A 27,757-nucleotide genomic window follows, 5' to 3' on the forward strand; every position below is an offset into this window, starting at 1 on the left:
GGGCCAGGTAACTGGCAGTCAGGGCTCATCTTTCCCATGAGCGCTGTCGCCTTGCAACAGCTGACATTCCATTTTTATCTGGTTTCCAAGGGAACAGAACTAGAAAGGTCACCAGATGTCAGATTCTGCAGGAGGGGAGAGAGGAGTTGGCATATCCTTTCGCTCCGGCCGCCCTCCCTCTGGGGCCGGGATTCACCGTCATTTCAGAGAGAGACAAAACCAAAAAATAACCTCAACCTTCTGACAGTGACCCGGCGTCATGGAGAGGAGCCAGAGACACGCCATTGACCCTGACCGTCCAGCGGCACGGGGCGGGCACGTGGGAAAGTGAGGCTGGGGACGGGGGCCTCCTGGCAGCAGCTTCACGTGCCCGCCCTCGTCGCTGTGACAAGGGAGATGTCGCCGCGGCTGCCGAGGACCCTCAGGAAAGGAGAACCGCAGGCGCTTCGGGAGAGGAGAGCCCAGGCTCTGCTGAGGGCCCAACGCTTTGGGGGCCTCTGCCTCCCGGCCCGGGTCCCCCCTGCCGCGTGCCCGCCGTGTGGCCCGAGTCCCAGAGCTCAGCTCCGTCGCCGCTGTCCGGGCAGACGCGCCCGCGGCCTCCTCTTCGGCCTCTTTGTGGAGCAGCGAGCCCCCTCTGGGCTGCGCCCCCGGTGAGTCACGTTTACGCACCGCTCCTGTCCTTGTGCCCGATGGTGCGAGCCTCCGCGGGACGCGCTGGAGGTGACTCGCCCTCAGCCTCACAACCGAAGCCCAAAACGCGGAGAACTCCTTGCCTGGGAGGCTCCGCACATCCCTTCAGCTCTTTGCAGCCTCTTCCCACGACGCCCCCAAGTCGCTGCATCCCCTCAGGGAGGCTGTGCAGCTGGGAACCTCCGGGCCAAGCCTGGCCTGGGACACCAAAGCCACCGCACATGCTTCCAGGGCCCCGCAGCCAACAGGCCTCAGGGCACAGACCCTGGGCCCAACACGCCCGTCGGGAGGCTGGGCTGGCCCTGGCGAAGGATGGCGGCCACGGGTGCTCCAGGAGAGGACTCAAGACAGGCCAGGGGCCTGGGGCCTGGACGGCAAAGGCTGCGTCCGCACCTCTCCGCCCTGGAGTTGGCTCTTCTGATACCCTGCCCTCTCCCACCTCATCCCCTGGCCCTGGGCCGGGGTCCCTGGGCGGGGGGCGCAAAGCTCCGTGCTCGCTCTGGTGTCAGGACTCGTGGCCACGTGCGCCCCCAGGTGGACACTCCAGATGATAAGAGCCTCATCCAAAGCCTCTCTTGGCCCCTCATCCTCGGGCCCCCTTTGCTCTCTTACCTTTAAATTCAAGCGGTATTTTCCTCCAGTGCCAAGTGGGGGTTGTCACTGAGGTCACAGGCGTCCAGCGGGGGAGCAAGGGGGCTGCTGATGCCCCCGCACTGAACTTGTGTCCACAACCACCGAGCTGCTGGAAAGCCTGAGACGCTGTGAGTGGCCCAGTGACATGGCCGTGCGTCTCGGGATTCAAAAGAGGGTTCTGGAGATGTATTCAGTGCTTCGAATGAAACGATTCTTAGCCCCTGGAAGTAGGACGGGTGTTCAGTTCACACAAGGTTGTTAAAAGAGCCCAGGAAATATGCCATATAGTCATTTAGAGATTTCCGGAAAGAGTGGGGCAAGTTTTGGCACTCAGATCAGTTTGGAAAATTTCATGCCCAACCGCTGCCTGATAGCCAGGCCCCCGGAGAAGTATGCTCCATTCATGGGTTCATCTCTCAGGCACCTCACCCGGCCAGCCCCCTGTCCCTGCGTAGCTCACGCCTCAAGCTAACCGTCTAAAACAGCTCCAGGCCGGCTGGTACGGCTGCTGAGAGAGCAGCTTGTGATGGCAGGGTCTCGAAAGGCCTGGAGAAGAAGAGGCGTGGAGAGCCGAGGGCCGCCCTGCTCTAAGCTTCAGCTGCGGACGTGGAGGCGGGTCAGCCCTGGCCGCTGGGGCCTGTTCCTTCCCCCACGGCACAGCCTCATGTCTCACATCTCCCAGCCAAGCTCCGTCCTGCCTCCTTCTTGGGGAAGCAAAAATTCCTTAGCATCTTCAGAACGGCTGCTCAGAGAAGGAGGCGGCCGCCTCTGCGCTGCCAAACGGCCTTTCCAGTCTGGAACAGCTGCCTCTGGACACCAGCCTCCTCCCCCACCCCGCCAGGACTCCCAGAAGCCGCGTGGGGAAGTGCTGCCTACATCTACTCGATGCAAGGCATTGTCAGAGCCCCACCCAAGACGAGATTTCTGCATTGATAGAGGCCGAGTGTCACCCAAGCCTTGGTCCCTGTCAGACAGTGGGTGACAACCCTGTCCTTCAAAAGAGACGGCAGTGCTTGACCCTGCGCTCAGGACTCTTCTGGACAGCACCCTCCATCTCTGGCAAAGAGAAGAGCCTGGGGTCGGGAGCCCTGGAACCAGCGGTGGGCATTCGGATCCATCCTGGGGGGAGCCGGGCCCTGTCGGCGCCCAGGGGAGCCTGGGCTTGGCCACTGCAGCAGGAGGTGAGGACCTGTGTGGCGCAGGGGCCTGGAGGGACCCTACAGAGGCAGGAAGTATGTCTTCGATCCCTGGATTCAGGGGGCTGCCCAGAAGGAGCCCCATACGGCCCCCCAGGCTGCATGGGATGTGTCTTTACAGCGGGGTGAGTTTTCCTGATCCACTTCCCAGACCTGCCTGCCTGCGTGAGGCCCCCCTGAGGCCTTGTTGACTCTCCTGAGGTCACAGAGGTGGCTGTGCAGGCCCCGCCCACCTCCTACGGCCTCGGTTCCCCTCTGTGAGCCAAGGCCCCCAAGAGCTCCCAGGAGCTGCGGGTCAGGGGTCAAGGGTGTGGGAGCTGAGGGCTGGCACCTCCTTCGCTCCCCCAGGAACCATCAGGGCATGAGGGTCCTAGGCCTCCCTTTTCCTCCTATGCCCAGTTGCCCTGAATGCCTGCACCCCAGCAGTGGTGGCCCCCAGCCCCTGACTGCCTCAGGGATCCAGCCTGAAAAGATGCAGGCCTGTGGCACCTGCCACACACACTGGAGGCGGGGTGTGTGGGGGTGAGCGGAGGGGCTGGTGTGAGCACAGCTCAGGACTGCGGCCCCTGGCCTAGTGGGAGGTGGCGAGGGGGGTGGGGGTACACAAGGGCCCCAGCTCTGCCCTGGTTCTGCCCCTCCTCGCCTCTGCTCTCTGACCCTACCTGGAGGGTTCGGTCCAGGCAAGCCTCAAAGCACATGTGTCTTTGCCAAAGCCACTGTCCCGGGAGGGCCCATAGCTTTCATCTGCGCGCCTGACACCTGAGAACCTCGCTCAGAAACCCTCTGTCCCAGCCCCTGCGGACCAGTGAGGGAGGGCAGAGCCGCCGGGGGCACTGAAAGGATGTGGGAGGCCCTCCGAGACCTGGTTCTGGTCCCCCTGCCCCTCTTCGGGCCTGTCCCCCGTCTTCCCTGCTTGGGAGGGAGCAGCAGGCCCTTGTGCTCGCCTCTCTGGCTCAGCCCTGACGGACGCTCCTTGCTGTCGGAGGCCTCGGGTGGGTGGCAGGCCCCTTCCTGCTGGCCCTCTGCCCACCCTCTCTCTCTGGCCCTCCCCAGCCCCTGCCAATCTGTGAACCTCCTGGGAGACTCGGCCCCCCAGGTCCCCAGGGTCCTGGGAGGAGCAGCCAGCGGTGAGGAATCCCAGAAGCCCCTCTGAGGGAGACCCCTCCAGAGACCCCTCGGAAGACATCACCCTCACCCAGGAGCAGGAGCCCCTCATGGAGCCCCCGGGCAGGCAGCCCCTGGGGGAGCTCCCCGCAGAGGCCTCCCCGCCTGAGGACGCCGGAGCCGAGGCGGCTCCCAGCAGGCGTCTTCTCTACGTGGGCCACCTGAACCCCCAGCTCCCCGTGCCCGTGCTCGCCTGCCTGCTGCGGGACGCCCTGGAGCGCCTCGAGCTGCCGGTGGCCCGGGAGCACATCGAGGTGGTGCGGCGGCCACGCGAGGCCTTCGCGCTGGTGCAGGTGGCCACCCACGAGGACACGCTGGCCTCCCTGCCCTGGCGCCTGCTCGCCGCCTCGGGGCGGCACCAGATCATCCAGGAGCTGGTGGCCCGCGGGAAGGAGCTGGTCCTGGAGGAGGGCTGGGAGCCCGCGAGCCGCAGAGCGGTGAGTGACGCTGTCCCGAGCCAGGCGGCGCGCGAGCTCCCGCGCCTCGCTCAGGAGAGGCCGGGGTGCGGGGCCCGGGCCGGGGGCGGGCGGAGGGTGTCCTTGAGGAACTGGGGACACATCCACGAACGCGAGCGCTGCCGTTCAGACGAGCGTGGTGCAGGGACCACGACCCTAAGGGTTCGCCCCCGGCCTTGGCAGCAGGGGAAGGGAGCCCCGTGTCGGAGCCTCCCCGGGCCCTTCTGCCCCCAGCCTCTGGTTGGGGCATCCCGGCATGAGGATACACGGGGTCCCGGCCTTCGCCTTGACCAGCCTCATCCATTCAGCCGACAAACAGCAGCGCTGGCTCAGAGGCACAGGAGAGCGCGAGGCTCACACCTGCCGTGGGGGCTCCGTGTCCACGAGCAGAGCCAGACGCCCAGAGGGGGCGGCCTGGAGCTGGAGGAGGACCCAGGAGGGGTCCTCACTCACTGCTCTCGAGGGACACCGTCCCCAGCGAGGCAAACCCAGGCTGGAGCTCAGGCAATGGGACAGGCACCCAGGGACGGACACCCCGAGTGGGACGTGGCGCATACAGGGGGCGACATGGGGGCAGGGGAGGGGCGTACAGTCGCAGGAGGGCAAGCCGTTTACTGTCCCCAGAGCCCAGGCCAAGGCAGCCAGAGAGCAGGGGCCCGGCCACCGAGGGCCGGGCGACCAAGGCAGAGCCCACAGGGGGCGGGCTTTTGCGGGAGGGGGAGGGCCGAGCCAGCGCCCCGAGGCGCTGGTGGGTCTCAGCGCAGGATGCCTGATCTTGGTTTGTCGTTTCCTTGGGGCCGAAGGCTCGGTGGAGGTTGCAGAGCTCAACAGCCCCGGGCTTACCTTTGCGGACCTGTGGCCTGATGGCAGCATGGTCATATGATGCTTGACCATCTGCTCACGGCTCTGCCACATGTGGCTTCTCTGGGAGCTGCAGGGCTGGTAGGATGTGCGTCTCAGCACCACCAGCCCACACGGAGCTCCCAGCGCTGGAAGCCAGAAGGCAGCCGGGAGCCAGGGGAGGGTCTTAAGGGCAGTGACAGCGTGACTCACATCCGGGGTCAGCGAAGGGAGGCAGGGGACGGGAGAGCCTGGAGGCAGGGAGCCCAGTGGTGAGGCCCAGACTAGGGAGGCGGCCGCGAGTAGAGCCAGAGGAACGTTCAGACTCAGGACAGTTCGGCGAGGCTTTCAGGGAGATCAGGAAGGCGAGGTGCCTCTGGGAACCCCTCTCAATTCAGAGACCTGCTGCTCAGTCTGGGCACCTCAGGGCGCTGAGCTGTCTCCTGGGATGATGGAGCCCTAGGCTTCTGGGTCTACCTACAACCCGAGTGGCACAGAGTGGCCCCAGGTGTCCCAGCTGCCCCCTGAGATGGAAAGCTCCTCTCACCCACCCGCAGCAGCCCATGGTTCGCCTGGGGAGAGGGCGCCCTGGGCAAAGAACACTGGCCTTTGACCTCGACCCTGCTGGGGTTTCCGCAAATGCCGTCAGGTCAGGCAGAATCAGACCCCTGCCGGGAGGGGCCTCAGGAAGCCCGGGAGACGGGTCGGCCGAGGTGGGGCTTCTGGCTGCCAGTCCTTCTGGCCACCAAGGCGGGGCCTCCCGACTCTTGCCCCCACCCCAGCAGGAGAACGACGGCGGCCCCAGCCCCAGCCCGAGCCCCGGCCCCAGCCCGCGCTCCCGCTTCCCGCCGGCCTGGCCCCCCGGCACCCCTCCTGCCCGGGCCGCGACCCCTGGGCAGCAGAGCCCCCCGGGCTGCCCCAGGGCTGCGTACTCGGACAGCGCCCTCGTGCGCCAGGAGATCCTGGGCCAGGAGCGCCTCTTCCAGGGCGCCCTCCTGGGCTGCGAGACGCGCAACGTGGAATTTAAGCGGGGCAGCGGCGGCTACCTGAGCCGGGCCTTCAAGCACCACCTGCGGTGCTACGTGTGCGCCTTCCTCAACGGCGAGGGCGGCAGCCTGCTGGTGGGCGTCGAGGATGGCGGCCGGGTGCAGGGCGTCCGCTGCAGCCCCCGCGACGAGGACCGCGTGCGCCTGCTGGTCGACTCCGTCCTGCAGGGCTTCAAGCCCCAGGTCTTCCCCGACGCCTACAGGCTCGAGTTCATCCCCGTGGTGGGCGCCTCCGCCACCGGCGCCCCCCTCAAGGTGAGCCCTGCCCCCGCCCCCCGGGCCGCCCCGGTAGCCAGGGAGGTGGCGCGGGGCTGCAGGGCCCCGAGCCGAGCCCGCGCGTCTGCCCCTGCCCTTCCCAAGGTGATCCGCCTGAGCGTGCAGGCCCCCAAGGCCCAGGCCGAGCCGCTGCTCTACGAGACCGACAAGGGGGAGGTGTTCCTGCGGCGGGACGGGAGCATCCAGGGCCCGCTGTCCGTCCACGCCATCCAGGAGTGGTGCAGGCAGGTGAGTGGCCCCGGACCCCACGGCCACCCCCCCGGGCAGCCCCCGAGCCCTCGGGTTTCCCTTGGCGCCCCCCAAGGGCTGGACTGCGACCACCTCCCGCGACATGCACGTTCCACGGCAGCGTGGCCGGAGGAGCCAGGAGAGCCGGACGTTGAAGGTTTAAGACAAGCCCAGTACTGGGTACCGCGTCTTGGGGGGAGGCCCTTCGGATGGGGGCAGTGATACAGCCCCAGGGAAAAGCCTTTTCAAGAGGGAAGCGTCAGGAGTTCCCGTCGCGGCTCAGTGGCAATGAACCCGACTCGCATCCATGAGGATGCGGGTTCCATCCCTGGCCTCGCTCAGTGGGTTAAGGATCTGATGTTGCCGTGGGCTGTGGTGTAGGTTGCGGACTCGGCTCGAATCCCACGTTGCTCTGGTGGAGGCCAGGAGCGGCAGCTCTGATTTGACCCCTAGCCTGGGAACTTGCACATGCCGCGGGTAAAAGCCTTAAAAAGACAAAAATAAAACATAAAAAAGAGGGAAGCATCCAGTGACAGAAAAAGGGCAGGGGGCTGACAGGGAGGGAGAAAGTCACGGCTGGGCTGCCAACATGAGCCTGCCCGAAACTTGGGGAGGCCTGCAGAGGGCAGGTTGCCCCAGGGTCGGGGATGCTGGCGGGACCCTCGGGTCAGGTGGCTTTCCCCAAGACCATGGGCTGACTTGGTCAAGGGACCTGGCTCCCCCACCTACCAGGGCCAGTATGGTGCCCCGGGGCCTTGGGGAGGCCACCCCAGGCTCTCGCATCAGTTCGCCCCCAGGTCTGAGATGAGGTCAGCTTAGACGCGCTCCTCTGATGTCCCTCAGAAGTGGACGGCCGAGCTGCGCAAGCTGGAGGAGAGGCTGGAGGTGCTGACGGCCGAGAAGGAGCAGCTCCAGCAGCAGCTGCGGCAGCCCAGGCCCCTGTCCTGCACCTGCTGCGTCCTGTGAGGCCCGCGCTCTACCTGGACAGGCGGGGTTTCCTCTGAGCCCGGGTCCCCCCAGTAAAACCAGTCTGGGCTGCTCAGAGGCAGACGGGAGCACCACCCTTCCAGCTCCCTCCACGACAGTGTGCACGCACGTGGGCTGGGCCCCACGCGGTCAGTCCTGAGCAGACCCCATCTGTGTGGCTGAGATCACCCTTCGCTCCGTCCCTGAGGGCCCCTACCTTCAGAAGGGGCTCGTGAGAACCTGGCCAGGGCTATCCTGGGCGGAGCTGAAAGGGGCTGGCCCTCCCCTTGAAATGCTTGCTCTGCCCAGGCTGGGGTCTCCGCTCCCGGTGGCTAGGCAGGGCCAGGAAAGGGTTTGTCACCTTGGGAAAGCCCCTGTGCGGATGGCAAGGCACAGCTGGCAACTGCGGTTACAGGCCGGACAGGCCACCCTGCAGCCCCACCCCTGGCTTGCTGGGATCTGTGACTGTCGGAGCTCTTAATAAATTACAGGCACCCGGGCAAGAGTGGTTCTTTCTAGAATACTTGGCTGGCTGCATGCGGCGGCTGGGTCACGAGTCCCATGCCCGGGCCTCTTCTGCCCCGGAGGCCAAGCCAGCTCTGGGCTCCTCCCCTCACACATGGCAGGGTGTGACTCCCACTCAAGCACCTCCAGCCACTGGAGAGGGTTCCTGCTCCAGCCATGTCCCCGCCACCCCCACCAGCAGAGTCAGACTCCATGATGCCATCGTCTGGTCCTGCCACGCCTGGGCGCAAGGCCCTCCCAGAGTTCCCCAAGAGCAAAGCCCAGTGGCCTACAGACCCCCCCAGGACCCGGCCCATCTGACTTCAGCCCCTCCTTCGCCTCTCTCCTGCGTCCCAGCTCCACTGACCAGCTGGCTTCATGAGCACACGGGCCTCGGGGACTCTGCACTGACCGCTCATGGGCCGCTTCGCGCGCCTGGATTCTCCACCCTGTCGCAGGTCACACCCCGCCCGGCACACCCGTCCCCCGTTCCCTGCTTCTGTGTGCTTTCCTTCGGTCACCAGCAGGCACCAGAGCCCCCAGTCTGGGAACGGCTTTTATAAAATGACCAAAGACAAGCTCTCGTTGCTGTTGTTCCCACCCCCCCCCCGCCCCCGGAACACGGCCTCCAGAGGACAAGGATTTCGGTCTGTGGCGTTGGCTGCTCTAAGTTCAGGGCATAAGGCAGAGCGGGCGGGGGGCAGATGCCCGGTGAACATCTGCTGACGCAGCAGTCAAGGATCCTCCGCCTTTGGGGTCTGAGCCCCTCGAAAACCATGGAGCCTTGACAGACAGGGCATTTCCCGGAGTGTCCCTGGGAACGCGTCCCACGCCCTGTCCACGGGACACACTCCCTCCCCGGCCGAGGTCTTCAGCTGCATCCTCCGAGCAGACACAGAACCCCCAGGCCCCCCGGCCGGTCGCCGGCTCGAGGACTGGTTTTCCCATTGACCCCACACACTGATTGTAGGGACCAGACGTGGTGACGGAGGCCCCGCTCATGACGGGTCGGCAACCCACGGAACCCCTCGGGGTCACCCGCGGACGCACAGCTCAAGGTCAGAGGGGACTGCGGCTGGGCACAGCCCTCAGAGGTGCTCTGCCAGGACAGACCCCCCGGCCACCAGAGCAGAAGGCAAGGCACGAGAGCAACTGGGCCAGGTTTTCTCTGCAGGAAGCCTCCAGGCACCGGGCAGCCAGCACTGGGCAGGAAGGCCACCCTGCCAGGTGGTCTTGGCTCCAGTGGTCAGCCCTGGTACAGCTCCGTGTCCACAGCCAGGGTGGCAGGCTTGGCAGGCCCTGCAACACCGCTGCAGGGGTCCCTTTTCTAGAAGGGTTATGCGAGTAGCCAACACGGACGTGGTCAGTGGGGAAGACAACAGGGGTGCGCCCTGCTGACGCCCGAGGCTTTGCAAACCCCCGTGTCCTTCCTGTCGCAGAGAAACCTGCAGTCACCAAGAGGCGTCAGAGCCCCCCGTTTGGGAACGGCTTTTATAGACATGATTAAAGACTGTCAGAACCACCAGACGGGAGAAGGGCTCGGAATTCACTGCCAGCCATGATCAAAGCGCCCAACAAGCGCCCAGACCTCTGTAAATGAAGACTGGCTCGCGGTCCCTGAGAAGGGCTGCCGGGTGGCCGGTGGCCCCCGGTCAGGAGGCGGGGCTCCCACTCGGGCTTCTGGGCCTCAGCAGGGACGGTGGCCTCAGACTGGCGAGTGGGACGAAAGGGAGCCGCTTCCTTTCCGGGTCTCTGTGGCGGAGGAGCTGGGCCACCTGCTGCGAAGCCCCCGTTTCTCAAACACCCACAAGCAAAGACCGCCGACCACAGACATGCGGCCCAGCCTGAGCCTCGGCCTCACGCTTCAGAGGAGCCGGCTCACGAGCAGGTGGGCTCAGCAGCCAGAGGGTGGCTGGTCCCAAGGTCACCAACGTGCCACGGACTCGGTGTCACCGCTTCCTCTGGAGGAAAAGCCAGGGAGGACCACGGCCTGCACTCAGCGGCCAGAGTCTGCTGCTCCTGGTCCACGCCAGGCGGGGACCAGCCATCTTCGCCAAAAACACGGCTGCTCCCCCTTCGCAGGGTCGAGCTGCACACCTGCACCCACGCTCCTTTGAATCTCTTTGAAGGCCTTTGGAAAATTCTGGTTCCCATCAGAAAGGCTTCCTTTTCCCCCCACTTTTCTTCCACTCCCCCCCTCCTTTTCTTTTGCTCTTTGGGGCCGCACCTGCTGCATGTGGAAGCTCCCAGCCTAGGGGTCGAATTAGAGCTGCAGCTCCTGCCCTACACCACAGCCACAGCCATGTGGGATCTGAGCCATGTCTGCAACCCACACCACAGCTCACGGCAATGCCGGACCCTTAACCCACTGAGCGAGGCGAGGCCAGGGATCGAACCCGCATCCTCATAGATACTAGTCAGGCTCCTAATCCGCTGAGCCCCAAGAGGAACTTCCCCCTTAGTTTTTAAATTGTCAAATCGCCCACCTCAGGCTAGAGGGAGAGCCTGGCACTGACAGCTCCAGGGACCTGCACGGCAGCCCCTGCACGGCAGCCCTGGCACGGCGCTCGGATGGCTCGCATCTGGCCAGGACATGAGGCACATTACAGACAGCGAGGCTGCTGCTCGGCGTTATTTATTTTAAGTTAGAGGGTACACCACGTCCAGCTTTGCCTGTCGGCACAGCACGTTAAGAAAATAGCTTTTCCTGTTGCATTTCAACCGCAGTTAACACCATCCGGAAGGACAAAGACCCCTTGAGCAAAGCTGTGCATATCTGAGCAGGGCTTTAGAGGCAGGTTCCCCAAAGGACTCTTGGTTCTTTGTGAAGCGACTCCTTGATGCAAGGAGTGTTTCCCAGCCCAAGAAGAGCAGCGCGGCCAGAGGACAGCCAGGCTTGTGTGCATTCCTCGTGACATCAAACTCACCAGCCCTCTGGACAAGTCCCCGACGGAGGGTCCCAGCCCCACCCCCACCCCCCAGCGCAGGGCAGGGCCAACGCTTTGTTTCTGGGTTTGCTGCCCTTGGTGGCAAGCAGTGCCCTCGGGTTCCAGCACCAGGGTTGCGGGCACCAGCTGGACTCTCCCTTCTGTGCCCACTCAGGCTGCAGGGCGCACATTGCTAGTGGTCTCGGCGTCAGCGAAAGGAGCAGCCACACGCTCAAAGCCACGGTGACGCCAGGTGCCCGAGAAGCGTGGTAACCCGTGGGCTCCCCCAGTGCCCGGCCATCACCTGCACCGCGTCCACGACGGGAGGACCACAGAGGACCGTGTGGAACCCCGGGCGGCACCCACGCGGGAGCCGGTACCCACGGTGGGACATGCAGGTCACCAAGTCTTCCAGATACCTTTGCCCGTAATAAAATAATCTTAATAAAAACATAATTTAAAGAAAGTGTCGAAAGCTGAGTGTAAAATCAAAGCTGTAAACTCCTGACGTCCAAATGCGTCTTCAAGAACCGCCCCTGTTTATAAAAAGAAGAGGGGTGATCAGACGTGAGTTAGAGCAGCAGAGTCGGGGTTCGCGGTCAGCTGCTGCCGCCACCAGGCCTGGCTTTCATCGAGGGCCAGCAGGAGGAGCCTCATCCGAAGCAGAGAAGCGAAATTTCTAGCCCTGTGGAATCCTGCATTTCAGGAGGTGGCTCTCTGGGACCTGCCTCTGTCCCGGGTCACGCTGTTGGACTCCTCCACTTAGGAAGGCGGAACCTCTACTCAACTGACCAGATAGCCACCCTTTCCTGTTAAAACGCTCTTTGTGGCCGCGACGCGGCCTCTCCAACAGCCCTCAGCGACCGCCCCGGCGGAGACTAACATGAACGTCTGTGCCAGCGCCTTCCTGGCAGGGCAGGGGACCAGCCCTCCTGACCTGGGCCTCCTCCTCACACCCGTCCACCCAGCCGAGGCTCGGACGGGCCAGGCGGCTCGTTGGCCAAGGCCAAGGGCAGGGCCGTGTGCCCATCCAAGCAGAGCTGCGCGGGAAGAGGCCCCTGGAGGTGCAGGGGACGTGTGCTGGACTCGGGGAGGCGCGTGTCCACCTGCGGTGGGACCCCCACCCCCCAGACACACACACGTCCCTGGTTCTCCTTTCAGACCCAATTCCCGGCTGACACCCCCCGCCCCCTGCTGAGTGGGTCTCTCTGCTGACAGTTCGCTCCGTTTTCTCAATGAGGGTCACCCCAGGGGCGGCAGTGCTCACAGCCACTGTGCTTTATAAGCTTAGGAGCCAGGTCATTGGAAAGACAAACATCCCAAGTTCGTTCGACCCTTCCTCCGACTTCAGTGGCTTCCAGAGAGAAAGCGGGGATCAGCAGAGCAGTGTTCTCTGATTCAGTGTTAAAGCACTTCCTGGAGCTCCCGCTGTGGCTCAGCGGGTTAAGGAACCAACTAGGGTCAGGTGCGGGCTCCATCCCTGGCCTCGCTCAGTGGGTTAAGGATCCAGCGTTGCCGTGAGCTGTGTGGGTCGCAGGCGAGGCTCGAATCCCGAGTGGCTGTGGCTGTGGTGTAGGCTGACAGCTGCAGCGCCGTTCTGACCCCTGGCCTGGGAACCCCCAAAGGCCGTGGGTGCGGCCCTAGAAAGACTAAATAAATACATAAAGAGCTTCCTCATGAAGTGCAAGGGGTCGGGGTCGACGGAAATGCCATCGCGTGGTCACAGCTGTCACCTCAGCTTCGAGATCTCCAAGTTCACGGCTAGGCAGACACCCGGGCCCTAAGAATCCAGTTCCCCTGCCTTTGGTCAGACAGGCTACTTGCATGCCGCCATCGGGAGGGAGACAGCTGCCCCGTGCCTGCTGCCCCCCCGCTGGAGTCCCCAAAGCAGGACGGGCAGGTCCGCGGTACCCGGGAGCCCCCACCCACCTGATGCCCACACGGACGCTAGCCCTTACCATCTTCCGCAGACACAACTTTCAAAACTATCCTTCACGATATTCTTACCATGGCAGCGTCAGCACCACTAAAAATAAAACTAAAGCTTAAAAAGTAGCACTTACCTTACGGTCAGTCATGATTTATTGATGGGAACTTCAGTTCCGTGATTTCGGAGTCAGGGGAGCTGCTTCCGCTTCTGTCACTGTAGGTGTCCCTGCAGAAGAGATGGTTCACTCAGCAGCTGGCACCGGCCCTCGCTCCGCCCCTGCTCCTGTCGCCCTGCCAGCGGGGATGCGCGGCGGCGCCCAGCAGGAGGCTGGGCCTCGGCACTAGGGTGGCAGCGACGCAGCAGAAAGCTGCAGGCGGTTTTCTCTCCTCACGAAAGGTGTACATTCGCTTCGGACTTCGGTCACGATGCCCTAACCACTGAGACAGGGTAACAGACTGGTTCCGGATAAAGGCAGCACAGGGCGCGATCCACCCAGCAGGTGGCCGATAGCCCGTGAAAAACACGGTTCCCAAAACAAAAAAACAAACGGAGTTCCCACTGTGGCTCAGTGGAAACGAACCTGACTAGCATCCATGAGGACACAGGTTCCATCCCTGGCCTCCCTCATTGCTGCGAGCTGTGGTGTGGGTCCCAGACGTGGCTCGGATCTCGAGTTGCTGCGGCTGTGGTGTCGGCCGGTGGCTGCAGCTCCAACTGGACCCCTGGCCTGGGAACCTCCATATGCCGCAGGCGCAGCCCTAAGAAGCCAAAAAAAAAAAAACCCAAAACAAAAACCACCACAGTTCCCTGTGGCCCACAGGGTCCAAGATGTGACCCTGGCACCAGATGCTGCAGAGGTGGGGACCCGGCCACCACGATCCGGGAGGGTGGGGGCGGCACAGCAGCAGCCTGAGGAGACCCAGGGAGGAGAGGACGCTGGTGTCTCGGCCGAGAAGCAGCGCCCCGCGAGGCTGCCCGTCCCCGCGGCTTCGCTTATCAGAGGTGGCGTGATGCCAGCTGCCCGTCAGGAGTCAGTGACCTCCCCGCCCCGAGCGACGAGAGGAGCGTGACCCCACCTGGGCGAGAGCCTGCAGCCTTTCTGGAGGTAATGCGGGAGCCGCCCCACGGAGGCCAGGAGGAGGCCAAAGTACGGCGGCGAAGGCTTGATGGGTCTGGACAGGAACTCGGGGTGGTACTGGACCCCGACGAAAAAGGGATGACCTGAAACGGCAGTGCCCAAGCCCAGCCCCACGGTGAGGGACACGCCCCTGCTGAAGCCCCGCCCTCTGCCAACCCCAGAACGACGCGAAAACGACTCGTGCGGAGCCTGGGTCCAGGCAACCGTGCCGCCCGCTGCCCTGCACACCGTCCCCTCCCGCGAAGGCGCCTCCTCTCCGGGGAGCCTGCCCCACCTCCCACCCCCCACCTGCACGGCCAAGCGCTCTTTCTGGAGGACGGGGGCCCGCGGGCAGAGGGGAGCCAGCTGCCCAAGGAGGGCCCCGGTGCCGGGAGGCGCCTCCCAGGGCCCCGGAACCTGCTCGCCAGGCCCCCGCCCCCAGCCCCCACCACCGGCCTCCCAGACGGCGCGGCCGCCCAGGTGGGTCCAGGGCGAGAACTCCTGTTTCTGTGCTTCCCCCCGCGTGCCGGGAAAGCCCGGGTCCCCGCCGACGCCGCTGCCCAGGTGACCACCTTCCAGCTCCACAATCTCCATCCTCTCTCCTCCGACGTCCTGGCCAACAAACTTCAAGCCTTGCTCTTCCAGACACTTTTTCAAGACCGGGTTCACCTGTTGAAGCGTGAAGAACAATGTTGCCAGGCTCGGCCTTTCGTGTTTCCAGGGAACAGAACAGAGAAAACGCTGCAGGTCCCAAAGCCGCAGTGCTCACCTCGAACCGGTGGCGGTGCCTCTCCTCCAGGTAGTCGGGGTCCCCGTAGAGCTTCCCTGCCAGAGGAGGCCACGCAGAGTCACGGCTCCCACGTCCCAAAGGAACCTGTCCACAGCCACCTCCTGCCTCCCAGGTTGCTTCCCACCGTCTGCACTGCCAGGCCCTTCGAAGGTGGTTCCTGCGGCTCCCCTGCCCACCCCCGCCCCCGGCTCTGGCAAGCACAGGTCAGGACGAATTCCCGGGCTTTGCCTCTTGGCGGCCAAGAAAAACTGCAGCAGAAACTCACTTTCACACCCACCCTGACGCTGATGAGACACAGCACTCTGCCTGCACCGGCACCAGCACGGGTCAAGTCACAGCCACCGTGGCATTTGCCAGCGGGCGCTTCCCAGAGCCCGCGAGGCCCCCAAGCCGTAGGGCCGTGAGAGCCGGAGGACTCGAGGACCAGCTACTCAAGTGACCTGAGCTCTGCCCCCTCCCAACCCTGGCATCCTTCACCAGAGACAGTTTACCCCCCGGGAAGAAAAGCAAAGCCAGTCGGGCAACCTATTTCCTCCTGCAACTGTACCCACGTCCTGAGCACGTGTCAGTGCTTCTAGAAGGAAATCTATCTGGGTCGAATGGAATAAACCTGCCATTTTGGTGGGACAAATGGCGCCGGCACCAGCAGTGTCATCCCGTTCCGCCAACGGGACAGCAAAGGGAAGGGCGACGTGGACTCCCCGGAGCCGCCTCACCTGATGAGCCGTCCACACCCGCTGCCGCCCCCCCGGCCCTTTCTACGCGCTTTTACAGCGCAACCTGGCGGGTGGCCAGGAAGGGACAAACTTCAAAAGGAGGACCAGGAGAGAAACGCCAGCCCGGCCGCAGCACCACCAGGACGAGGGTTGCGCAGGTGCCAGCCAGCGGCCGGGCCGGGCAGCTCTTACTCATGACGGAGTTCTTGGTCTGGAAGAGCGTCCTCCTCTTGCCCAGCCTCATGGTCCCGCCCATCTGGCCAGGGTTGTGCTCCGGCATGTCTATGACCTGGGGAGGTTCGGAGAGGGACACTCGCTGCCACACGCTGCCCCGGCTAAGGAGACACGGCGCCGGCGCCGAGGGGAGGGAGCCTGCAAGGGGCTCAGGTACCGCAGCCTGGCCTTAGAAGCGATGCTCACTACAGAGCAAGACGCCTCCCAGCGGTCCTTCTGCTTTCTGGCTGTGCCTGTGGCACAGGGAGATTCCTGGGCCTAGGATCAAAGCCACACCGCAGCAGCGACCCGAGCCGCTGCAGGGACAACGCCCGATCCTTAAGCCACTGGGCCAGAGAACTCCCCAGGGATGATTTCTCAACCTGTGCTGGGCAGGGGTTCAGCCCTGCAGCCAGGCCTCGGGAGCCGCAGCACCAGGCACAGCTGCTCCCTCGACCGGCCGTTCCTGCCCTGGCACTTTGGCCCCTAAGCACGGGGTCTAACAAGGACGCTCACAGTAACAGGCCAGACCGGTACATTATCAGACGCCCCTCGAGACTGACGGCCGCTCAAAGAAAGGGGACCCTCGTGTCCTAGAAGCTTAGTGAAGGTCTGTGGGATGCAGAGCCCCCCGGCTGTGCCAGCCCAGCCCACTGCCGGCTCCACGGCTCCTCTGAGCACCTCCTGACCTGAGGGACCTGCCCTGCGCTCCCCCACCTCCCGAGGTGCCACGCTCCTCAGCCTTTGTTCTCCCCTCCCGAGGTCTGAGTGTCAGCAAGTTCAAGTTCAGGTCAATGGACACACATGTGCTGTTTTAAGTGCCCTGAGGGCGCGGGTCTTGCCCACCCTGTTTATCACCAAGTCCTCGGATCCAGGTCAGGCCTGGCACGCGTGGGCTGGAGACTCAAAGATTAGAATAAAGGTGCGCTCCGCCCCAAGAGCCGCAGTCCTCTGCTGGGAGACAGCGCGGGGAAAGCCGGCCTCCTAGAGCTCGGGCCGCCGTCACATGGCCCCGTGCTAAACCCCCAGTTCTTCAGGAGCGACGGGCCGTCCCCGGGGCCGGGGGCATTGAGAGAATGAAGGCACACCAAGCAGCAAGCACAGTGCCTCGTCCGTGTGCCATGCACGGCGCTCCCGGTGTGGCTCAGTGCCGACGAACCCGACGCGTACCCATGAGGATGTGGGTTCGATCTCTGGCCTCGCTCAGTGGGTTAAGGATCCGGCACTGCCGTGAACTGTGGTGTAGGTCGCAGATGCGGCTCGGATCTGGTGTTGCTGTGGCTGTGGTGTAGACTGGCAGTTGCCGCCCCGAGTAGACTGCTAGCCTGGGAACCTCCATGTGCTGCGGGTGCGGCCCTAAAAAGACAAAAAGAGAAACAGCAGCTCTCCGTCTTGGGAGGGGCTGCAAGTGCAGGACCTCAGGGTTCTCGGCACAACCCAGTGGTCTCGTTTCCCGTCTCCAAGCCTCAGTCAATTTCATAAACACCCCTTGCACCCCCACCTCGACACCCCAGACACTGGAGACTCACCACAGGGTGACTGGTGTTAGGGTCGAACTCCGTGGAGTTGGCATCTGAAAAGCCAAACAGTTTCATTTTAAAGATGGTCAGAAACAAAACTCCAGATTTACTCATAAGCTCTAAATCACAATTTCCATCCTCAGTCTAAAATTACTCAGTGAGTAAACTCCAAACCAGGGGTAACGTTTTTAAGATAAATAATACACAACACACAAACACAGGTGACTTTTCCCATTGCACCCATAACTCTGGGAAGTCAAGATGTACTTGATGGGGAATCCAAACCAACAGTGGAGGCCCCGTCGAGGCTCAGCAGAAAGGAATCCGACTCGCATCCATGAGGACATAGGTTCAATCCCTGGCCTTGCTCGGTGGGTTAAGGATCCGGCGTTGCCGTGAGCTGTGGTGTGGGTTGCAGACTCGGCTTGCATCCTGCATTGCTGTGGCTGTGGTGTAGGCCGGCAGCTGTATTTCTGATTCGACCCCTAGCCTGGGAACCTCCCTATGCCATGAGTTTGGCCCTCAAAAGACAAAAACAAAAAACAAACCAAAAAACCCCAAAAAACAACAAAAACCCAATGGCATAACCTGATAATCCTTAGTTAGCTAGTACATTCTATTGACAGTTCTTGTACTGTTGCCTCAATTTTTTCACTTTCTGTTCCAGACTTTATCTCCCCACAGTAGGCAAATACTGACGCCGTTTCTTTTTTTTCTTTTTAGGGCCGCACCCACAGCACATGGAAGTTCCCAGGCTAGGGGTCAAAATCAGAACTGCAGCTGCCAGCCTATGCCAGAGCCAAGCAACACCAGACCTGAGCCTTGTCTGGGACCTATGCTGCAGCTCACGGCAACGCCGGATCCTTAACCCACTGAGCGAGGCCAGGGATTGAACCCGCAACCTTATGGTTCCTAGTCAGATTCGTTAACCACTGAGCCACGACGGGAACTCCAGCAAATACTGTTTCTCTCCCGTTTCTTTCACCTTCACCATCCTGCACGCTGCACTGCCTCACTCAAGAGCTAAGTCGGAACAGAGCTGACTTCAAAACCCAAGTCCTTTCTTTTCCAGAATTTACCATCCAACCATCCGTGAAACCAGAGGACAAAAAGGTGTCTGGCTGCTCTTTCCATGTGACATGCAAGTTCACATGCGGCCAGGTCTTGGGGGCAGGTAAGCTCATCCTGGGTCACTCGCCCACCTGGGGACCTGAGTGGGTGGCAGGAGGTCATGGCTTTGAAGGGTCTGGGGCTGCCTCCAGGACGGTGGGTGGAAGGACAGCGCCCACCAAGAGCTCCGACGCCAGCGCCAGGTCTGCTGCCTGTGGAACTGAGCCACCACCCGCTTAGGGTCCGGTGATAAAAACCCGACGTGAACCCACCCTCACGGTGAGCTGGCCTCGGGGAATCGCTTGTACTTGGCAAAGCCAGGCTGTTTTTGTACTCCTTAGGTTGCTTTGCTGATTTTTCGTAGAACTTATATGGGTTCTCGGTGGCCCTGAGGAGCTCACGGCACCCCAGAATCCACACCACGTGGTTGCCTCCCCCCGTGGCTGGGCTCAGCCATAGGACACCGGCAAGCTTGCTAAGAGCCTGCATGGCAGGCTGGTCGTTTCAGGAGCCCAGGGGTCCCCACACAGTGAGGACGCTCGGCTGCATCAGTGACGACGAGGCTGTGCCGCTGCCCCACGGGCAGAGCTGGATGCGGGGAGGGTGAGTCCAGACCGTCCACACGGGCGTCCGCTCGACCTGCAGGACCCCAGCAGCGGAAGCCTCCAAGTTCTCGGTGGCCTGGACACGGCATAGTAGTCACGGAGGCACAGAGCCAGTAGCGGGGAGTATTTCCTAACTGCCAGGCATCGCAAGGGGATAACTTACACGCAGTATTTCACTCAATTCTCACAACCGTGTGACGCAGGTAACACTCTGACCCGCATCTCACAGAAGAAAACAGAGGTTTGGAAAGGCTGAGTCATTTGCCTAAAATCACCCATAAGTCATAAAGCCACATGCGAGGCCAGCTCCAGAGCCCGGGTTCCGAAGAACCGCACAGCTCGCTCCAGTCAGTGAGTTTTCTTGCCAGGATCCAGCTCAGGGACGGTGGCACGGTGGCCACGGGGACGGGCATGTGGGCATCTCCAGAGCAGGAGGAACAGGTGGCAGAAAGCCAGGGCGTGGCCTCAGCCAGCCCTCTGACCCGAGGTTGGTGGCTCCCGCCGTGGATGCAGCAGCTCCCTCTGGCTGAGCCCGGGAAGGACTGAGAAACCAGGCTTGTCCCCCTCGGCTCCCCATCGCCCACCGGGCACCAAGCTTCACGCCCTCTAGGAACACCGGGTGAGAACTTAGCACGCTTTTCCGCAGACACTCACCTTGCCAGCCCAGGACGTTTCTTGAAAACTCAACCACTGCCAACTGCATCCCCAGGCACACACCTTGCGGATAAGGGGGAACAAATCAGAGTCCATTGAAAAGGCCGCTCCCGCATGTCCCACGCACCTGCCCTGGGCTCCGGGTCCCGTTTGCTCACAGAATTCCAACACAAATGCTCATCATTTCCTGCCATAAACATGCCACCCCCCCGCTGTGTTCTACCTGTGCCAGATCTCAAAAACGGGGTTAAGTATGTATGAAGATTCCGGGACTTAGAAATCACGTGATTTCAGAAAATAATAATCTATTCAGTACTTTCGAATTCCAGTTTTCTCATCCTCTCTCATTAAGTTCCCGTTTACAACTGATCAAGCTGAATATTACTAAAATTTATAGCCCCAGGAAGCATCCAAAATCACTTTGCCCAATTAGACAGCTGGCGTTCCAGACAAGGATGTAAAACCCAGTCTCACATGTCCTGCCAAACAGCTGGGTCCGGTAAATGGACGAGATTTCCTAACTGCCGTTCATTCCCTCCAAGTCCCACGACAACAACATGGAGCTCAGTCAGCTTCAACTTCTCATTTTAGAGATGAGTCTGAATTCCGGGAAAACTGAGCCACGAAGGCATCGACTGGAGTTGCCGTCTGGGAAGACGGCGGCGACGTTTGGTCTGGGGAAACTCCGCTGCGTTTAGGGGCTCCCGTGGGGCACCTTCTCGTCTTTGCTAACCCTTACCCAAAAAAGGCTTCTTCTGTTTCCGCGCCCAGGCGATCGCTTGGATTTTTCCTTCCGTCCCTCGAACGCCAAATCCCCCTGGGACCAGCACGCCACTGTGCAAGGAAGCACACAAAGACCGGCTTTCCACCCGTCCAGCTCGCAATTACCACCCGAGGAGCCACTTCCAAGACACAGGTGCCACGAAATCCCCTGGGCACTGTGCTGCCGGGGCTGTGGCCTGAGATCTCAAGACAGCCAGTGAGCTGGACGGGAACACCGTGGGCTGGGAAGGTGCACCCAGAGCCAGGCACTTCTCTCTGTGACATCAGCAAGTGCTTATAACCAGTAAAAAAATTAAAAAAAAAAATAAAATATGACCGAATTGTAATACCGTGACGGCACAATACTTGTTCCAGGAGCAGATTCTTGCCAAAATTTGCAGTTTTTTTACCTCTTGCTTGAAGTGCCCCCTCGAGTAGGAAGGAGGCCTTTTCGGATCAGCTCCGACCACAGCTGTGTGGCTCCAGAACATTCAATTGTTCTCGGGGGTGGGTTTTGGTTTTCACTCTTATAGATGATAGCTGCCCCCAGACTATTTGAGACTCTACTGACGGGCACTCATCCAATATTCTGGATGAAAAACCTTTGCATAAGCCTCACCCAGAGACGCAGCCAGTAAACATCATCAATAACATTAGAACCAGCGTTCCACGCTTAGAACTACACTGATAAGCTGCATCTGTGCGAAGGCTTCCATCGTCCAGTCTGGAGTCTTTGCAATAATGAGGGGACATTTAAACAAGCAGATCCTCCACCACCAGCCTAAGACCGCTTTGTCCATTCCAACCCCAAACCGCAAGCCCCGGGCAAGCACAGGGGGGCGGGGAATACCGCTTACTGGGCACTGCAGAGCTTCTGCCAGGCCTCGTGGTAGCGCACGGGCTCCTCCTGCAAGGTGCTTGGCTCCAAGTCCGTGGAATCTATGTACTGGGAACGTGCGGGGGAGGAAAGGAGCAGGCTCGTGACTCCTGAGCACGTGCCTCCGACAGTCTTCTTTTTTTTTGTCTTTCTATCTATTTAGGGCTGCGCCCGCAGCACATGAAGGTTCCCAGGCCAGGGGTCCAATCGGAGCTCCAGCTGCCGGCCTACACCACAGCCACAGCCACAGAGGATCCGAGCCGCGTCTGCGACCTGCACCACAGCGCATGGCAACGCTGGATCCTCAACCCCCTGAGCCACCTGGGAACTCCCCAAGTCACACTTTTCCCTCCACTGAGTTCCCAACTGCTCCACACCTCAAGTCGTGGCTACGCGCTACCTCTGCCAGGAAGGCCCTTCCCTGCCGCCTTAGCCATCTTCCCAAACCTGCTCCCAGGCCCCTCCTGACACGTCCGCCGAGGCAGGTTCACCCCCCTCTTCGTGTGCTCCGCTCACGCCTGGGGGACCTCACAGCCTCTGGTCCCCCGCGTGGCCTCTACTGTCTAACATGCGACAGGCACAGGCCACCTCCAAGGGAGACAGCGACTGAATGATCGAAAGAACTAGCGAAAAACAGGCCGGGGCAGGGTCACGAGACCCCGCCACTCTCAAACACAGCTCCTCCTCCAGGAACCCGCTCATCAGCACAAAGCAAGCGAGAGCTTCACGCTGAAACCCCAGAAAGCAGGACGGTGGTGAGGGCAGCTGCCGGGGGCCGTCACTTCTGCCCCGGGTCAATACCAAGGCCACTTCCAGTTTTCACCTCCACCGGAAAAGCTCCGTCCGGGAGCTACTGCTGGGAAAAAAGGTACCAAGGGGCAAGTGGAGGGTTTTCAGGAGGCGCCAACACAGCAAGCACTGCCTCTGCTCCGCCGGGCGCAGCTCGTTTACGTGGCCTCATCTACTTCTCACAATCACAACGTGACAAAGGCACCATCGCCAAACATCCTGAGGCCTGGAGAAGGCTCAGGAGCCGGCCCGGCCTCACGCAGCCTCCGAGGCCTGGCCGCCCGGCCCCGGAGCCCCTCCCCGGGCCTGGACTCCCCGCTGCCTCCAGCGGAGCGGCAGGGGCTGTGCCCCGACAGGCCCACAGCACAGCTGCTTCCTGGCTCATCGCTGACAGAACAGTGCCTGCTCCCCACCGGGCACAGCCTCTGCTCCAGGCACTGGCGGGAGACTGGACACACGTTTTGGAGGAAGCGCCCAGGCGCGGGCACAGGCGTTGGGCGGTGTGGCGGCCCCACCCTGCGGGGATCTGACACTCAGATCCAAGCATTCGCTCTCTCGGCTTCTAGTCTGCTCCTATTACCCTTGATTTCCTGAAAACGCTCTCCTGTTCTCCCAAGCCAGGGGCTAAGGGCACATCTCTTTGATTCCTACAAAATTCTGAGCTCCGAAAGTGCAAAGCTGATGTGCACACAGCATCCCCGAGAGCAGACGGCTTCATGGTGCCCACGCCCTCCCTCACCTTGATTTCCAACTTGTGGTTGATGGCCAGGGCAGAATGCTCCAGAGCTTTAATGACAGAGGCATACGAGTCTGAGAACTTGGTGTATTTGCCCACGAGGGCAATAGAGCAGGTCTCCAGGAGGCGGTCGTATCTGTCACACAAAGGTCAAGAAGCACCGCATGACTCAGAATGTACGAGCCACCAGGTCATCACTCGAAGCAAACCACATCTGGGGAGAACACAATAGCAGCAACTACCTTCGGAGTCCTACGTGCTAAACAGGAAATAGGAAGCAATTTTCCCATCAACATGGCAGGTTTTGTAAAGAAAGTAGGATTTTAGAACCCATACACTCTGAGATGACTTCCACATCTATCCAAAATTTGTTTAAAAAAAAAATCCCAAAGGGCAAAAAACACAGGCACAGATGACTCCCAAGAGTTAATGTCACGAAGGGAACAGTCGAATAAATTGTGGGACATCCACCCGACAGCCCATAGTCACTAAGAATCTAAAATTAAAGGACAATCAGCCCTCTTGACTAATTAAAGGCTTACAGTACAGTAGTTTACGAAAAACAGAGCATAAAGCTGTGTGCCATGGGACGTCCCTGGTGGCCTAGCCGTTAAGGATGCAGTGTTGTCACTGCTGTGGCTCAGGTTTGATCCCTGGCCCAGGAACTTGCCCATACAGTGGGTACGACCCCCCCAAAAGAAAAGAAAACTAGGTACCATTTTTGTAGTCGCATAACGATACACACACGGACGGACAAGGACTGAGGGGAAGTGTCCACACGGAAATGCCATCACTGGCCAATGGCGTGACGGGTCCCTCCCCGGGAACTTCCTAGGCTCGTGCTGCTGACTGTGCAGCTACAGTGCTGCACGCCCGGGCCCAGAGGTGCAGGGTGCAAGCACCCCAGAGCGAGGAGGCGAGCAGAGTGGGGACCAGTCTCAAACTGACAGTGTAGGCGGCAGCAGTACGGCCAGACCAGACGTCCTCACTGATCTGTCTGCGGTGTTGGGGGGGCAGCAGGTTCCCAAACAAGCTGCCACTCGGGAGCGCCCAGGGCTGCTCCCGCCACATCAGCTGTCCGTGTGGGCTCGGGCACACGTGCTAGCCCGCTGCCGCAAGGAGGCCTGTTTGTGCTGATTTCCCGGTGGGAGACAAGGGTGAGAGCCGTGCAATCCGAACGCCTGGAGACCTAACCTGGACCAGCTCGGCCACAATGCAGCTAAGATCCTTGCCGCCTTTTCTGTCTTTTTTTTCCTTCTTAGGGCCGCACCTGCGGCACGTGGAGGTGCCCAGGCTCGGCGTCAAATCGGAGCTGCAGCTGCCGGCCTACACCAGAGCCACAGCAACACTGGATCCGAGCTGTGTCTGCGACCCACAGGGCAACCTGTGGCAACACGAGATCCTTAACCCACTGATCGAGGCCAGGGATCGAACCCGCATCCTCATGGATACAGCCAGGTTTGTAACCTGCTGAGCCATAGCGGGAGCTCCCATCTCCTTTTCTAATGTGAGTTGACAGCACAAGTTACAAGGAGCTGAGTTCCCGGAGCCGCCAACCAAAAGAGAGAGATGCGGCTCGAAGCCCCAGCTCCTTATTAGGAAGCCAACCTGTCGGCCATCTCCTTCCACTTCATCAGCATTTTTCGGGGCTGCCTCTCGATAGGAAGGTCAAGTCTCCGGAGAAAGTACTCCACGACCCCCTGCTCCTCCAGCAACAAGGGGACTCGGTAGATGGACGAGACATCGTGGACGCAGATCACCTGTTCAAAAACGAGCCGGAGTTGGTGAATCAAAACGCACAGACCTAACTGCACTGACGGCCTCCGACGACGTGACCCTGGGGAGATAACTGTCCTGGATTTGAAAACAGAGAAGAGGGCATCTTTCTAAAAAATGTAAATTGCCGAAAGGACTTAAAAATAACACAACAGACAGCAGCTCATCCCTTGCGAACACAGACGCAAAAATCCTTTAAAAAAATCCATAAACCAAACCACAAATTAGTCAAAAAAAAAAAAAAAAAAAATCGTGTCTAAGGAGGAACTGCTCTAAGAACAATGGTCTCAAAATTAGTTGCCATTAGAATCACCTGGGAGAGCTTTTAAAAACTCAAAAGCCCAGAAGTTCCGGTTGCGGCGCAGTGGTTAATGAATAGGACTAACCTCCATGAGGACACGGGTTCAATTTCTGGCCTTGCTCGGTGGGTTAAGGATCCCGCATTGCTGTGGCTGTGGCTGTGGCTGTGGCGTAGGCCAGTGGCTACAGCTCTGATTTGACCCCTCGGGCCTCCATATGCCTCGGGTGCAGCCCTAAAAAAAATACAAAACAAAAGAAATTCAAAAGCCCATGCTGCACCACACCACTTAACAGTAGAATTTACTATATGAATATATTAGAGGAAAAAAAATTACCTCCGTGAATGGAGATTTAATAAAAATTCAAAATTAATTCATAATAAACAATCCTGATAAATTAGGAATATCAGGGAACATGTGAAAATATAAGAAACTCACATAAACATCATTTGGTTTGACACTGATATTAATGCTTAAAATTTAAAGCCTGGAATAAGGCAAAAGTGGGCACTATCACTACTTCTACCCAGTAATGTACTAGAGACATTAGCCATTATAATCAGATAAGAAAAAGGTATAGGGAGTTCCCGTCGTGGCGCAGTGGTTAACGAATCCCACTAGGAACCACGAGGTTGCGGGTTCGGTCCCTGCCCTTGCTCAGTGGGTTAAGGATCCGGCGTTGCCTCGAGCTGTGGTGTAGGTTGCAGACGCGGCTCGGATCCTGCGTTGCTGTGGCTCTGGCGTAGGCTGGTGGCTGCAGCTCTGATTCGACCCCTAGCCTGGGAACCTCCATATGCCTCGGGAGCGGCCCAAGAAATAGCAAAAAGACCAAAAAAAAAAAAAAAAAAAAAAAAAGGTATATGAGTAGGAAGATAAGAAAAAATTGCCACGAATCACATAGAATATTATTGCTTATCCATAAAAACCAAGGGAATTTACAGGAAAATAACCAGAACAAGTTTACTAAGGCTACTAAGGTTGAGCTCAATGGGCAGAAATCAGCAGTTTCCTACACATGGGTCTTAGAGGAAATAACCAGTTCTTAAAAGTATGCCATTTGCCTAGCAACAAGGACTATTAATACCCATAAATAAACTTAAAAGACAATTTACAAAAATAAATAAGTCTAAAAAGCACCTTTACAAAGAACACTGCAGAATATTATTGAAAGAATTGTCTCCACAAATGAAGCTGGAACAGCTAGGTATCTACGTACAAAAAGATGAATTTTAAATTTTTATTGAAAAGTTACTATATCCATAACAGTCAATTCACAATGAATCCTAAACTTACACGGTAAGACCTAAAATTGTACAACTTTTAGAAAACACAGAAAATCTTCCTGTCTTTGGGTAAGTAGCGTTCTTAGATCTGATACCAAAAGCACTGTCTATAAAGAAAAACATGGATAAACTGGAGTTCATCAAAACGTAAAAGCTTTCATGCTTCCAAAGACACCATAAAGAAAAGTCAGAGAATGGGAGTTCCCTTGTGGCACAGTGGCTTAACTATCCAGCACTGTCACTGCAATGGTTCCGGTCGCTGCTGTGGCGCAGGTTCAATCCCTGGCCTAGGAACTTCCACATGGCGTGGATGTAGCCAGGAAGAAATAAATAAATAGATAAATAAATAAGGAGGTCCCGTCACGGCTCAGTGGTTAACGAACCTGACTAGTATCCAGGAGGACACAGGTTCAATCCCCAGCCTTGCTCAGTGGGTTAAGAATCCAGCGTGGCTATGGTGTAGGCCAGCAACTACAGCTCCAATTTGACCCTTAGCCTGGGAACCTCCATATGCAGCAGGTGTGGCCCTAAAAAGACAAAATAAAACCCAAAAAGCAAAAAACAAAAAAACGAGAGAAAAGACAAACCACAGACTGGGAGGAAAAAATATGCAAATCATATACCTGACAAAGGATGTGGACTCAGAGTATAGAAAGAAATCTCATAACTCAATAAGCGACCCAATTAAAACATAGGCAAAAGATGGGAAGTTCTAATTTAAATATAAAAGCACTTGTCACATTTTTTCATAGTGACTAATTTTAGTGACAACCTATTCTATTCCCGAATTGAATTGCTTTTTCCTTTCACTTGCTGGGACAGAAATATCGAAGATAAGGGCATGAAAAAAGGCTGCTCATTAACAATGAAAGTTTTCGGATGTTTCACATGCTTAGTATGAAGCAGAATCCCTCCGACGGAGCTGCTGGCCTGGGTGTCACACCCAGGAGCACTGATCTCAGGCCTCAGGTGGCTACCCTCACGCCCTGGAGCTTGAGCCGCCATGGGGATGGAGAGGACAGCCTCTGATGGTCAAGGTTTTCCTCTGGCTCTGTGCACTGGAAGCCAGGGCAATGATTTCACCTTATTTTATTTTGTCTTTTTTGGCTGCACCTGGAGGTTCCCAGGCTGGAGGTCGAATCAGAGCTGCAGCTGCCGGCCTACACCACAGCTGCAGCAGCACCAGGATCCGAGCCACGTCTGCGACCTACACCACAGCTCATGGCAACGCTGGATCCTCAACCCACTGAGCAAGGCCAGGGATCAAACCCATGTCCTCAAGATCCTAGTCCAGTCTGTTAATGCTGAGTCAAGATAGAACTTCCGATTTTAATTTTTTTAATTTTCACTTCCATACTCCTGGAAGTCTGGTAAATGAATTTCTCTTATGAAACCCTGCTGCTTCGTTCTCTCCTCTCTCAGCCAGCTGGGCTCTCCCGCCCAGTCTCCTGAGCCTCAAAGAACGCAGTCGTAGATTCAGGAGTTCCCGTTGTGGCTCAGCAGTTAACAAACCCAACTAGTATCCATGAGGATGTGGGTTCGATCCCCGGCCTCGCTCCGCGGGTGAAGGATCTGGATCTGGCGTTGCACTGAGCTGTGGTGTAGGTGGCAGGCGCGGCTCGGATCCCGACGTGCTGTGGCTGTGGTGCAGGCTG

The 27,757-nt window shown here is 59.4% G+C and overlaps 2 protein-coding genes across 16 annotated transcripts in view; one reads left to right on the forward strand and one right to left on the reverse strand.

Moving 5' to 3' along the window:
- The first annotated feature begins 182 nt into the window (after positions 1–182).
- SLFNL1 (schlafen like 1) lies at positions 183–7,997 on the forward strand. 10 transcript variants are annotated; one of them, XM_084965559.1, is made up of 5 exons: positions 183–2,644; positions 3,573–4,120; positions 5,761–6,279; positions 6,385–6,528; positions 7,372–7,997. In XM_084965559.1, the coding sequence occupies exons 2-5, from the start codon at positions 3,734–3,736 to the stop codon at positions 7,492–7,494; spliced, it is 1,173 nt and encodes a 390-aa protein (XP_084821685.1). In that variant the 5' UTR covers positions 183–2,644; positions 3,573–3,733; the 3' UTR covers positions 7,495–7,997. The 10 variants fall into 10 exon arrangements, with proteins under 10 accessions (XP_084821685.1, XP_084821689.1, XP_084821686.1 ...); XM_084965563.1 differs by having other exon boundaries at positions 5,764–6,279; XM_084965560.1 differs by having other exon boundaries at positions 183–2,504.
- Positions 7,998–10,617: 2,620 nt separating this feature from the next.
- CTPS1 (CTP synthase 1) overlaps positions 10,618–27,757 on the reverse strand; it is a 31,398-nt gene continuing 14,258 nt past the window's right edge. For all 6 annotated transcript variants that reach the window (XM_005656199.4, XM_003128105.5, XM_084965501.1 and 3 more), the window contains 12 exons: positions 24,353–24,504; positions 22,748–22,880; positions 21,200–21,288; positions 20,320–20,414; positions 19,581–19,643; positions 17,221–17,264; positions 15,671–15,767; positions 14,742–14,797; positions 14,545–14,641; positions 13,932–14,076; positions 12,989–13,080; positions 10,618–11,461 (listed from right to left, as the gene is read on the reverse strand). In XM_005656199.4, the coding sequence (XP_005656256.1) occupies positions 12,996–13,080; positions 13,932–14,076; positions 14,545–14,641; positions 14,742–14,797; positions 15,671–15,767; positions 17,221–17,264; positions 19,581–19,643; positions 20,320–20,414; positions 21,200–21,288; positions 22,748–22,880; positions 24,353–24,504 (1,056 nt within the window). In that variant the 3' untranslated portion in view covers positions 10,618–11,461; positions 12,989–12,995. The remainder of the gene's footprint in view (positions 11,462–12,988; positions 13,081–13,931; positions 14,077–14,544; positions 14,642–14,741; positions 14,798–15,670; positions 15,768–17,220; positions 17,265–19,580; positions 19,644–20,319; positions 20,415–21,199; positions 21,289–22,747; positions 22,881–24,352; positions 24,505–27,757) is intronic.

This window comes from Sus scrofa, chromosome 6, assembly GCF_054392235.1.
Source record: "Sus scrofa isolate SSC_HxYL_T2T_F1_AM1 chromosome 6, Sscrofa_HxYL_maternal_Yorkshire_Landrace_v2.0, whole genome shotgun sequence".
In the NCBI taxonomy this organism is placed as follows: Eukaryota; Metazoa; Chordata; class Mammalia; order Artiodactyla; family Suidae; genus Sus; species Sus scrofa.

What these genes read in the sequence shown, in the direction of transcription:
- SLFNL1 (XM_013988924.3), top strand. Translation starts at nt 3,734, where the DNA reads ATGGAGCCCCCGGGCAGGCAGCCCCTGGGGGAGCTCCCCGCAGAGGCC.